At 36.7% G+C, this 14,083-nt stretch overlaps 1 protein-coding gene across 10 annotated transcripts in view; it reads left to right on the top strand.

Moving 5' to 3' along the window:
- The window catches only part of PCLO (piccolo presynaptic cytomatrix protein), a 327,397-nt gene that overhangs the window by 242,068 nt on the left and 71,246 nt on the right, over positions 1-14,083 (top strand). For 7 of the 10 annotated variants that reach the window (XM_027679476.1, XM_027679475.1, XM_027679467.1 and 4 more), the window contains exons 11-16: positions 2,335-2,443; positions 3,050-3,117; positions 5,718-5,929; positions 10,910-10,960; positions 11,835-11,965; positions 13,627-13,653. In XM_027679476.1, coding sequence (XP_027535277.1) covers positions 2,335-2,443; positions 3,050-3,117; positions 5,718-5,929; positions 10,910-10,960; positions 11,835-11,965; positions 13,627-13,653 — 598 coding nt within the window. Of the gene's footprint in view, positions 1-2,334; positions 2,444-3,049; positions 3,118-5,717; positions 5,930-10,909; positions 10,961-11,834; positions 11,966-13,626; positions 13,654-14,083 lie in introns of those variants that run through there. The other 3 variants (XM_027679469.1, XM_027679474.1, XM_027679473.1) reach the window with 3 other exon arrangements.

The following is a 14,083-nucleotide window of genomic DNA, read 5'->3' as shown; positions in this document are numbered from 1 at the left end:
GCTTAAATGGATCTCTGTGTGAGCCAGGTCTGCTGAGATTCCATTTCCTTTTGGTTTGCTGCTTTGTTCATGTGTGTGTGGCCTTACTGACCAAGTGAGTGAGTGCAGTACCATTGCACACACTACTGAAACTCTCACCAGTGGAAATTAGACTCCATTTCCAAATCCCAGCACTGCAGTGGTACTCAGCTAGGCTCTTCCTGCTGGTCTTTTAAATTAAAGCGAGTCATTGATGATAGCCTTACTGCTCCCCTGGTAAGTTTTCTTCTGAAGCCATGCAAGCAGGAGGTGATAAACCTAGGACAGCAGCTGGTAGTATTTTGTCAACAGACCACCTTTTCTTTTTTTTTTTTTCACAAAAGGATATTAACCAGTTTCTCACATATCTAAAGCTTTCAGGTTTTGTTCTTGTTCATTGCTAATACATGGAAAAGGTGGTTTTGCTTGTCTTAGGAGGTTTATATTGTCGTGTATAACATCCTATGCCATAATAGCATTGTGAAGTCACACATTGACAAAAAACCAAAAATAACTTCAGTTCCTTTCTTTCTAGAAACATTCTAAAGACAGAGACCATGCTGTTATATTTGTATGGTTAAAAATCAAGGGGACATGTGCTTGGTCATAATTACTGTTGCTTTATTTCAGAGGAACTGAGCTTAAAATCAGATCTGCTTTACCAAGCAAAAGCAACATCATGTTTCTGAATCATAGCTGGTAAATGAAAAGGGCTAAATTTTAGGAAAAGTCAGATCTATTTTAGCATGAAGCAGCTGGCTTTACTGCATTCTGAGCATCACTTTTTACTCATTTTGCACAGATTGTATTTCTGTAAACTGCTACAAACAAAATGATAAATTCTTGATTACAACAGTTATGATCAATTCTGATATTTCAACTCCTAATTCATGGAATGCAATGGAAAATTTTGGAATATAAAGTTGTAGTCTTTATTTCTCGTATTCTTTCATTGTCAAATAATTTAATCTGTTTTATTCCATAAACAGTTTTCATTATATTTTATTTAGCAGCATGTTTTTATATGAGTTTATCTCCACATTTCACTTCACCATTTTTCCCATTTGTTATATGCAACTGCACAGGATTTTGAAATTAAAATATGATCCAGGTGAAGACTTGGTTTTATCTGTGTAAGTGGTAGCAAGCTAAGTGTTTGTGGTTTTCCTTGCTGTGTGGTTGGTGTGTTTTTCAGATGCTTTGTAATACATTGCTTCTAGTGGACTATTAAGAATTCAGTATCTTGTCCCATTAAGCAATTTTTTCCCACTAGAGCCAGAGGCTTGGATTTTGATGTTTGTACACTGGTGAAAAGTTAATCTTTTTGGAGTCAACCTTATGACTAATTATTACAGTCAACCTTATGACTAAATATTACAAAATATGAACCCAGTTCTCAGAACCTATAAGTCCCAGATATGAACCTTGCTTTTTGTAAGCATTTCACTCTAACCAAAAGATTTTTCATCTTATCAGAATACACCTCACTTGATTTATAGAGGGATTGACTCTGGAAATACTGAACATAAAACTTCCTTATAGAGATACATTGATCTGTACCAAGTCTCCTGACTCAGTCCTGACACACTTGGAAGACACAGCAGCTTAGATTAGTGTTCAGTATTTTTCAGCCCGGTTATCATAGCTCTGTTCCTACATTTCACAATGAAGTATGTTCAGCTATTTTGTCAATTTTTTATGAGAAAAGATATGGAAGAAAAATTTAAACCTGATTATTACCCAGTTGATGTTTGAAATGTGGAGGCACATCTTTTCATTAAAATCAGTTAGCCCAACTGCCTTCACTTTTCTGTATTTTCAGAAGTGACAAAGTAGAGAAAATGTATTTGAATTATCAAAACACATTCACAAATTATTTCCATTTTGAGGCTTGGCTTCTCAACAGCCATTTGTCACTGTAGGAAAGAGTTATCTTCCAAGACCATGGCTGGGCAGGAAATGTCTGATATATAAAATGTTTTGGTTTCTTGCCATGTTGGTAGGTGTGCATGTTTTTGATATTGCAGAATTTTTCAATATCATGCAACCCAGACTGTGGAGAGTGCATGTATACTTTGAATCACAGAGAATTGATCTCCTGTTTTGTTTCAGCAGGTAAGTTATAGTGGAAGGCACAATAACATTCAAGAGTCTAATCTGTGTGAAGTGAAAGGGCTTTGCTAATGTGCTGTGCCATTTAAACAACATTTAGTGAATGTCACATCAAATCTCATTGTCAAAGCAAGACAAGAAGAATCTGTCTGATGCCTTTGTCAAAATCTGAGCCCTTGACCTCATGCTCTTTTGCCTTCGTAGGAATGCAGGTGCTGGAATGGAATGGCATCCCCTTGACTGGGAAGACTTATGAAGAAGTCCAGAGCATTATTATTCAACAGAGTGGGGAAGCAGAAATATGTGTAAGACTGTGAGTTTTTCCCCATCTTTCTGTTTCCATTTTTTTTTGGCTTTTCATGGCTTTCTTTTTTTTTTTTTAATTTACAGTTGTTAAGGTGGAACCTTTGTTAGCACAAAACATCAGTGTAATAATAAGCAAGAGTTCACTGTGAGTGTGGGAGGTCTGTTTTTTCTGTTTTTCTTTTAAAGTCATAAGGAAAGATTAACTGAGTGAGATGCTAATAATTATACTTTTCTAAATAATGATATCTCCATTTTCAGGCCACAATCTCCTCTCATTGACAAACATACAATTCACTGAATTTACTGGTGTTAGAAAAAGATGGTGATTCGGTAGTAACTTGAATTTAAGTGAAATCTGTATCCTTCAGATGAAAATCATTTAAGCATCATGAGAAATGCATAAACTTGCATTAAATTCATTAAAGATTTCACCTTAAAAGAAACTTTTCTTCTCAGCTCTTTAACAGCATTGCCAATATGTATCAGCACAGAAGGGACCATGCTTGGGAGCTGCTTTCTGTCATGAACCACTATTCATTTACCTACTTAATACAATAATAAGGGTATGAGGAAAGAGTTTCTTTTGTCTCAGGCTTCTCATTGCTTTCTTTAGGGACCTGAACATGCTCTCAGATTCTGAGAATCCCCAGCACCTGGAGCTGCATGAGCCAGTAAGGGCAGGTGAGCATAAAGATGTTGCTTTCATATTGTAGGTCTGGATAGCAGATGAAAATTTGATGTGATATAAGCTAGAATGTTAGCATTGTAAGCTCAGGTGTTACACCCCAAATATTGCCATGGGTAAAAAGGGGACCACACCTTGCATACAAAGGCAAGATGAGGGGATCGGGGGAATATTCTCTCTCTTTACAACTACCCGAAGGGAGGCTGTAGTCAGGTTGGGGTCAGTCTCATCTGCCAAGTAACAAGTGCTAGGACAAGAGGAAATGGCCTTAAGTTGCATCAGGGGAGGTTCAGGTGTCCTGAGGAACAGGCTGGGAGGATTGTGATGTTTGTGATGGGAATTTTTGATTCCTCCTTGCTGATAATTCCTTCATATTCACATCAGGATCCACTTGGGCCTCTTTTATGTTTTCTATCATACCTTACTCTTTCCCTACTGTTCAACAGCTCTGCATTGCATAGGACTTGACTGGGTAGTGTAAACTTTATATGTGATATATTCTTTTTCTTTTTCCTTATGTTGCCCTTAAGGCTTACTTTGCCCAGCCCCTGAGTTTCCATCTCTGCTGGTAACTGACCAGTGAGTTGTTGGTGTCTACAGGGCCTCCACTTTCATCCTGTGTCCAAACCTTGCAGCACTGCTGTCACCCCAGGCCTCAGAGGCTCTTATAAACTTCATTATTAATCTGGAGTTGTAAATACTTCAATCTGCACAGTGCAATTACTGCTGTGCCTTTCTATGTCAAAATTATTAAGAATGGGCACTACACCATACAATTATACAATATAACTCAGGAAAAGTAGGGTTGCAGCCATCTGGTCATTCGACAATCGCTGTTGCAGCCAGACAAGCTAAAACAAAGCTCCCAGCAAACTGCAGCAAGTTCAAATAACACACAAGTCCTAAAGCCTGTGTTCATAGAGTCATAGAATTGTCAGTGTTGGAAAAGACCTTCATGAAAAGACCTGTTAGCTTAATACAAGGTTTGTGGTCTGTTATGAGTGATGAAAATACAGTATTTACTAAGATATGGGGATGCAACAGCAGCAGTCAGTGTAAAGTTTTATGTGAGTTCTAAGATGGCAATTCTTTTGGAGGGATTCCCTTCTATTCAATCAATACCATGACTGCAGGCTCCAGTCATTTTATAAGTTATATCTAATCTAACTTGAATCAGCGTGGACAATCTTACAGTAATGCAGCCCCTCAGCAAGCTCAGTGCAGATTAAAAGACTGTTTCACTCATCATTTCATGGGTCCATTCTGAGTTTTGTGGTTTTGTGGCTTCTCTTTTATCAATCAGTACATAAATTGTCTGAATTAAATCCTCTATTTTCTGATCATGTAACATTTCTCAGCTATTAAGATACTTACCATAAAGCTACTTTTTGTTGAAAGTGGATGTTATTGATAATAATTGAAAGAAAAGACTAACTATGACAGAGGTTTGAGGCAGAGCTGCCCATAATTATTTTCTCTGTGAGCAGATCAAAAACACTAAAGACATTCATAGACACTGAAATTGGGTTTTGAAAAGATAGAAGATAGAATAAACAACTTTTTATTAATAAAGAAAACTCAAAATGAGAAAGAACAGAAATAAAATTAAATTATTTCACTCTTGCAATCATGCTTCCTCCTAGTCTGGTAATTTTCTAGTGGTTTCTGAGTTGGACCAACTCTGTAGAGTTCCTTCTGGCTGCCAAGTCAAGTCTTGCCATTACCACTGAGGTTTGGCAGACAGGGCTTTGGAAAAGAACAATCTCCATTCTCTCTGAAAGAAAATGAATTAGAGCCAAGCAGGCAGGATAAGACTAATGTCTTGCTTTAAACCTTTTATACTTCTGAGAACCTGGGAAGCAAGCTGTGCCTAGTATCCTTTTAACTCTATGCAGTTCAAGACATAAATGGAACTTGCTTGACTTCATTTCTGTGTTAAATGGAAATTGCTGTCTCCAAAGGGTAAATTCTTCCCACTCATTCCCAGGCAGCAGGGAGGGCAATCAGGCTCAGATGTCTTACATAGGTGTAAGTAATAAGGAAAGGTGAATCAGGGCTTTTATTCTTCATTTGTTTTCATTTCATTCTGCTTTAATTAATTTGTGGTGCTAAAGTTTTGAGCTTTTTTCTCTTTATTTTTGTATAAATTATCTCAGAAGCAGAATTCAGTTTTATTGAATGTCCAACTGATTTGAAAAAAAAAAGAGATTTAAGCTTTTTACAAGAAAGTTGAGATACTTGGTGAACCTGGACCACTTCCAAATATTGAAAGACAGTACAGTCCAGTCTTTAAATCTATAATTTGCTCCAGTATGATTCAGCATGATCAGCAAGGCCTGTTTTTCTTCAGCTAGAGGTACTTTCTCAGGAAGCTTTCAAGGTAAGTAGCACTAGTTGACGGGAAGACTGGAATTGGAATGTCAATGCTGTGTAACATTGACAAACCTATTTCTATAGGTTGCCTTTTGCATCTTCAAAGTATACAAGCAGATGACATGAAAAATTGTAAAGATCATTATGCTGTCCCTGTACCTTGGCAAGATGGATTTGGATGTGCTGACAATTATCAATACAAAGCTCTCTTACTTTAATCCAGTAGATAAAGCGAAGTCCCCGGGGGTTGATCCCAAGCAGCTGGCTGCAGAGCTCCAAAAGGTTTCTCTACAGCAGTCGCCTCTGGTTGCTTCCTCAGGAGTGGAAAAGGGTTCTCATGTCCACTCTGGAACCACTTCCGCCACCTCCAGTGCTGTTCCTAGCCCTGGTCAGCCTGGTTCTCCCTCAGTGAGCAAAAAGCGCCACAGCAGCAAGGTAAGAAACTTCCCAGATATGCAGCAATAATATTTTGATGACAGGAAGAAACTGCCTGTTTACCTTCTTTAGTGTAGCAAGAAATTACAGCACATATTCATGAACTCATTTCCAGGACAGTGATGAATATTACTGTTAAGATACTGAACTTGGACATAAGGAAAGATTATGTGATTTATTCAAGGTCATAAAAGATCGGTCCATCTCTAAAAATAATTTTTTTGAACTTAATATTATTGGTTTTAAACAAAATAATTGTCCTTTGCTGTCTTTGTTGCTTTTGCTATCTAAGAGCATCCTACATTATGGTGAGGTACTAATTCCACTGAAGAAGCTGATATTACTAACACCATAATTTCCCTCTCTGTACTAAACTACTGCTTGAAGTGTTACAAGCTATGAATAATCAGAGGATGTCTCTGAAAGCCAGGGAAAGAATGAAAATGAAAGTTACCATTAAAATGTTTTTTTCACTAGCTAATTCCTGTGAACTTGCTAAGCATAATTTCTTATTTTCTTTGCCACATCCTGTCCATTTTTCAGGTGAAGTTCTTTCTATTTGTGCATATGCACACCTGAAAAGGGAAGAGTGCGAATTTAGTAACATTTTTTCACAGTTGAAACTGAAAACTAGATCATAAAGTAATTTGTCACATTTTTGAAATTTGTGTCAAAAAAGTTAAGACCTGAAGTGAAGATCAATTTTGTGAAGACTGCATTTGCTTAAGCAATTTGCAAGCATGCTGACTGCTATCCTGAATATCCAGCTTCTCACATTCTTACTATTAGAAGCAGAGCTTCACATTGCAAACAGAGTGCTTTCTAGATGTTTATTAATCATCATCTTTATCCCTTCTTGGGACTGTCAGATTACTATTGCATTATAATTATGTTTTTATTTTTGTTCTGTTGGAGCTATGCCTGTTAATTGAACTATGGATGAGTTAGGTGCTGCACAAACCAAACCCAGCAAGTGGTTTGCTCGTTTCAAATAGCTCTTCAATATGCCAACGTAACTTTCATGTGAGAGGAAACATAAAAAATCCTTTCATCCAGCAACTTAGCACAAACTGTAAAGATATTTAATGATCAGTTTGGCTTGGATAGTAGTTCTGTCTTTCCACAATACCTATAGATATTTTATGAGCTATTTCAGGTCTATGATGCACAAGTTGCATCCATATGTCAGGATTTACTGGGCCTAACTTCAGGGATCTGGCAGAATTGCCTAATCATTAAGTGAATAGTTGGATTCATTGCAGCATACTTTGGATATTGTATACATCTACATATGAACTAGTTTGCCATATGCATGATTTTTGTCACTGAGAATAATGCACTTCTGAAGTACAATTCATGAGACTGGGTGAAACCTGCCATGGCAGTGCATGGAGAGGGCAGGGCTCTTGGCACATGTCACTATCTACTCTGAACCCCCTTTCATTTGGTTAGATGAATGATGCTCCTAAATTCACTGCACAGTGTATGGAGATCCATAAACCCTTGCTGTGCAGTGTATCCTGGAGAGGTGCCTCTCTCTGTCCACATGAGGAGACTGGGTTCCCAGCTTTGGTACTGTAACAGGTCACCTAAAGTTAGATGCATAAATTAAATTTCTTGCTTCACAGAGAATTTAGTACTCTTTTATGAAAATTCAGCTGGAGGCTTATAAAGATGAAACAAAAAAATTATTAGAACTATTGCCTTTATGTAGGAGATGCAAAACTCAAAACTAATCAGGTAAATATTTAAAACATTCTTTGCTTATTTCTGAAAATCATGTTGAGAGGCATTTCTTTCATAACAACCGTGGCTCTTGTTGACTTGTATAGTTTCTGTTCATTGACTGCAGGCCAAGTTTATAATGGTGTTGAGCTCTGTTAGAAGAGAAAGCTCATCCTTTCTGGAACTACTCTTTGCCTTGGGCTGACAGCATTTCTAGGCAGGCTGCAGCCCTACCAAAGTATCATGACAGACTAAATAGCCAAACTGCCTAGATCTTGTTTTGCAACTGCTTTTATTTTTAGCAAGTATTTTTTTAAGCTTTTTGTATAGAATATACACTCTAGAAATGTTGTAGGAGTCTCTTTGATATTCTGCAGTGCCAATTGTCTCACATTTAATGTTTTGTCTGATTGTTGCAGAGAGTGATAGTGCATAACATCAGAGCCTGGCATTAACAAGTTTCACCTCACGGTCGTGACAATCTTCTTTGGCAGTTGTGATGGCATCACAAAGCACTATCTCTTACACGGGGTGTGTGAGTTCATGCAAGGAGTATCAAAAGAAATTAGAATAAACTTAGATTAGCCATCTCAAGAGGGATTTAACCCTTGGAAGCCTTGAGCTCACTATATCCTGTGCAGACCTATTTCTTTTGTAGTGTAAATGCATGATCTGCATATGACGCAGATTACATCCATATAAATGCCCTACAGAAACATTAATTGTCTTTGTATCTTGAAGAATGGGTTGTTTTTTTCTAATTCCTCAGATCCTTTAGCTCCTAGAGAATTCAGCAGTGAAATACTTTTTCTTCTTTTCAAATTAATCCTCACTGAGGGCCTGATAAAGAAAGATACTTATTTGCATCTCTGCCTTTCAATCCAGATCCATCTTCAAAGTTGGCCCAGCTCTGAGCTGGGGGTTAGACCAGATGACCTTGAGAGGTCTCTTTCAACCTAAATTATTCATGTTTCTTTCAAATATATAGGTAGTTCTTCATGGTCAGTTTTAAATCTGCTGCCATCAGAGAGAAAACAAAATATTTAATATACTGAATCAGAGCCTTATAAATGAATACAGAGATTCAGCAATGATATAGAAACATTTATTTTTACAGACTTCACTTTGCAAACTCCCCTTTAACCACTTTGGAAGTCCCTATACAAATTTGTCATGCCCATTCCCTTTTCTACGAACTCCTTCTACATTATCTGCACTAATATATTCCATATTACATGACAGGCAGAGTGAACAAACCCATTATTCTTGCTATTCCAACTTGTGAAAAATGAGAGCATTTAGTCTATTCGGCAGTGATTTTGTAGCCACAGCACAGCTAGCTCCATGTTATTTTTGGTGTTGTCAGTATTGTCAGTGCTAGTACAGCCTGAGGTCAGAACTATTAGGTATAATAAAATCCATTTGTAGAGGTAAAGTATGAGAAGTATAAGCCATTTAAGCCCTACTTTAAAAGTTTGCATGATGCTCAGGTAGCTCTCTGTCTTTGCCAAAAGGAGTGAAATTCTGTCTTTCAAGAATCTACTAAGGACCAAAGAAATTTTAGGAGTAGTTTGCTATCAATTTAAAATTTATTTCAGATTTAGAGCATTTTATAAACTATTGATGACTTATTTTAACTGTTAGAAGGAATAAACTTCTTTAAAAGCTTTTTAAGGTATCAAGAAGAGCTGATTTTAAAATTTTCCACGAGAATTATTTTTAGAAACATGTGCATTTGCTGAAAAATCAATTTGGTTTTGTTTCTTTTCTGGAAAAGCTTGTGCTCTTAAAGAAATACATCTAGAAGGCAAGGTAAGGCAGTAAACTAAACAAGAATAAGGCAATACAGGACAGTGAACATAACCATAAAAACAGGCAGATTTTGGCTAGTTTTCTCCTATGTTTTCGTTGTGCTAGTGTTTGGCTGGGATTTTTCTGGTTAGTTTTGATCTGCAGATCTGAATGATTGAAGGGGTGTTTCTTCACCACAAACCTGAAAAGGGTAGTGCATCACCTTAACTTTAGGCTCTGGTCTGGGTGACGTGGGCCCTGCATTGGCCTAATTTGAAACAATTGATACCCAACATCCTGAGAAAGTCTCTAAGGGTTTTCTCGAAGTGTAGGGCAGCACAAAGGAGGCAGATGGGTTTTGCTCTTCTCAGAAAGGGATAGAAATACTAATTGCACAGAGTAATGTCAGGCAGCTGCTCACATCTGGAGGAATAGGTAAAGATGACTTCCAGATCAATCTTCAGAGAACAGTAAGTTTGTCCTTGTTTGCATCCTTTGTTTTCTGCTGCATCAACCAAGGAAGCAGATGTGGAGAGAATGCAAAAGTATTCAAATCCTGCTACTGAACCAGAGCTTTCTTGCTTGACTGATGGCTTGCAGATTAGAGGTAGGTCCAGGGTGGCTCAAGGGCACCAGTGTTTAACAGAACAGCATATTTTTGTGAGTCCAGGATTCTAAGCAAGTGGTGACATTATTTTCCAACTGCTAACAAACAGGAGGGAGGAAAAGGGGAGGGGGGGAAACACTAGAGTTTATTGCTTTTTGTCAAATCCTCAGAAAAGTTCAGTGATAAAGAACAGAGAGGAAGGGGAGGACAGAAAATTTAAATTTCATGATACAGAAAGTGTGTGGAGGAATTTGAAGATGAAGTGGTGTAGCTGAATTGATTATCAGAAAACATAGAATAAAGCAAAAAATGGCTTGCAATTGTGAAACCTACTTATACATATCATTTAGTTTCAGTACCATTCTTTCCACTCCTTTAACCCACTTTCACCTAAACTCAGTTTTAAACTAGTGTAACTTTTACCTCTCTCTGATTTTCTCATATTGCCAGAAATATGGCTGTGTTTTACTTGACATGGTATTTTTTTCTCTTGGCAACATTCACTTTTGCTAGGCAGAGTCAATGCTGTATGTCTTTTTCTCCCCATGCCGCCGTGTGTGACGAATCTGCTCAGACTATAAAGATTTTGGTGTTCAGTTGTTTGATTGATTCTGTACTTGCACAAAGGCTGAACTAAATGGGTAGACTAGACTTTAAGTGCTGTTAAAATACCATAACTGTTAGTTTTGAGCATAACAGCTGGAGACAAACAGTTTTTAAAAATTTGTGGCAATGCAGAAGTATAAACCACGCCTCTTAAAAAAATTAACTTTGAAAATCTATTACTTCCAATATGTATATGTGTATATTTATAAGTGTGTGTCTATGTTTTTATTTATGTATTTTTAATCTGGCAGCCCACAGAAACTACAAAGTCTGCTTCCCATCCGATCACTGGAGAAATTCAGGTAAATATGTATTTTTGCTGTGCACATTGTTGTTGCTACTGGCTGTATTTTTCTGTGCAATAAGTTTACAGAAAACAACCTCCATCAACTGATTTCTTATTCAACTCCAATCCTTAAAATGTCACTAATGTAAGTCAGTGCTTCATTTTTGCATCTGTCTTTAATGTTGGCTTGTGAATTACAACCAGAAGAATGGAAAATGCTGCTGTTCCCAAAGGGGCTGAAAGCACAGTGAAATTCATTCTAATCCTTAATCTTTGGCCACTTATTGTGGTTTTCTTCAGAAATTCCCAATCTGTTTACATTGAAGCAAGAACTATTGAGGGTTTCTTATAGCTTAGTGTATTTATTTCCATGGCATGCCAAGTTTATGTTTATCCCTTATGTAAATTGACTTTAGCTTTTTTAAACAGTGGAACAGCAGAACAGCAGAATAACTGATGTCCTACTTCTTATAGATTTCTGGGGCTTTATTTCCCCTTTAATTAACCCCTCTCTTCTATAGTAGCACTAAGAGTCTTTCCATACAGTATAACATCCTAGTCAGGCTTGGGCTCCAAGTAGGCAGGATGTGTGTAATTATCACTCATTAGGCTGGCTATTGCTCAGAATAATATCAAGGGTTCAAATTTCCTTTGTTTTTCCTGGTTGGAATAGATCAATATGAGTGTTTCTCTTTTTTTTTTTTAAAGGCCCAACATGATCATCTAGCATTTCATTCTAGTCGAGAGAGAGAGACAAAAACTTCTAAAATGTGTTTATTTCCACACAGAAGTTTAAAACTCATTTTATTCAAAGGGTTTAGGAGAGATATTGAATCATTTAGGAATTAAAAGCAACAAATAATCCTACTGTGTTTTAATGCTTTCACTAGCTTCAAATCAACTATGACAAGCACCTTGGCAACCTTATCATCCACATCCTTCAGGCAAGAAACCTTGCTCCAAGAGACAACAATGGCTATTCGGACCCCTTTGTTAAAGTTTATCTTCTTCCAGGGAGAGGGTAAGTGTAGGAGATATTTTAATCTGACCCTTCTTTTAATTTAGGGTTTGCTGCTTGTCCTTAATAAACAGAACTGAAAGGTATTGCTATAGAAAATCCAGGTGCAACACCAGCAGAAATGGTGAATTTTTAATATAGAGCCAGATCGTATTCTCAGGAGAACTGGGAATACTTTGCTAATGACGTTAGGAACTTTATTATCGTTCTTGTAGATTTACTTTTTTCTTCCATATTTCCTTTTAAAAATTGTAATACATGCAAAAATATTTAAAAAAACAACAAACCCTATGGAAATGTACTAAATATATGTAGTACTTTTTGTAACTTTTTGTAAACTTTTTGTGAACTTTTTTTTTTACTTTTTGTAAACTTTTTGTAAACTTTTGATAAAGCCACGTGTTAAGCTTAGCATGGATTGGTTGCCTCAGCTCAAGACAATCTGAATTTAGGATAGATTTGCAAACATGCAGAATTAAAGTATTTGAGATAAATCTAATGTTGTAGTATAATACTAAGGGTGAGAAATACTGATCAGAAAACATTCTCTCCATATGAGTTATATGGCATTTTTTTTAAGATCTAAGATACTGTTTTAGAAATACCAGTAATTTTGTATCTAATGACTGTACAAATCACTAATCACTTTTTCACAGACCATTGCTTTTTTAGACTCTGTAATTACAAATAGCTCATTAGTGTTTCCTTTAAAAGATATGTTTCCATACCAGCAATATTATAACTATTTTTTTCACCCTGATGTTGCAGAATGTCATAGGTATATGCAGAATACATAAGAATCCTGCTGACTTCAGTGACATAATAGATGTATATAAAATTAAGCTGTTGGATCAGACTATAGATTGCAAAGACAAATTCCTGTAAACTTCCCTCCTTGTGCAATCAGACTCATCCTAAAAGACTCTTAGGCTGGGACCATGCAAATAAAAATCTGTATTTCTCTTCTATTCAAATTAACATGAAAGTGGATGCTAGGGTCACAGTTCAGCATTTGGCATACAGGCAAGCACCATTAAATGCACCAGTGGTACAAATAAGACCGTGCATTTTCTTTTGTAGCTTATTAATTCTAGCTATACAGCATTCAATATTGTTCAGTGGCACTGGGCCCAAAACTATTACTGAATATAATGGAAACAGGTACTAAAGCTTGAGAGGTTTTTTAATGCACATAAGAGTGTTGTAAAATGCTTGTCAGATCAATCTTGGTGGGAATGTTACAGGTACATTCACTGATGCAGAAATAAGACTTTATGAACTAAAGACCTGTTCACTCTATAGAGGGTCTAAGCCAGGTCCAAGTTTAAGTTTAAACTTGCTGCCAAGTTATGAAGAGTTTGAATTTTAGTTTTGTTTGGGTTCATTATTTTAAAACATGGCACTGGTACAGTTTTGCATGTAACTTGGGCCTTTGGGGAATAATGAAAATGAAGAACTTCTTAAAAGTGCCAAACTTGAATTGCTACTGAGTAACTTTTATCTGTAGTTCAGTCCATGCTAGACTTCTTATTCTTCCTAATGCCTCTATTTCCTTTGATTCTGGTACTAGAAACTACCATTATTCACGTCTTCTTTCATCTCTGTTCTCATTTTCTCCCACTGCTTCCTCTGTGTTCCTAACTCTGTAAATGCTGGGTGTGCAGACAAGTCATGGTTGTCCAAAACGCAAGGTAGAGTTTACTATCTTCCAAATTTATTCTTTTATTTTTTGTATGCATGAATGATACTATAAGCCTGTACAATGAAATATAGATTTCTCTTGAGTTCTGATGGCATGCAACCGGGGTATGGTTTTGCTTTTCACTTTCTAATGAGGTCATTTCCAGGTCAGGAGGAACTGGAAACAAGTAGTTAATGCTCCTTGATGCAGTAATATTCTAAGGCCAAACCCTGAAGACAAGAAAAATTTCTTCTGAAGTCTATAAGAATTTAGTTCAGAGATATCTAAAACTTCATTCTCACTCACTGAAAGTTGCAAAATAATTAACAGTGAACTTGTATCAACATTTTGAATGGTGTTACTGCCAAAAGAGAAACAGGCACTATTTGGTAATAAAATGGAGCATTTATTTACCTTCACATAATAAACAGATCTCTATC

Source organism: Neopelma chrysocephalum, unplaced genomic scaffold, assembly GCF_003984885.1.
Source record: "Neopelma chrysocephalum unplaced genomic scaffold, ASM398488v2 Primary Assembly neopelma1_45, whole genome shotgun sequence".
NCBI lineage: Eukaryota > Metazoa > Chordata > Aves > Passeriformes > Pipridae > Neopelma > Neopelma chrysocephalum.
Note: the sequence above shows the minus strand (reverse complement) of the source record. Positions and strands in the feature narration are given on the sequence as shown.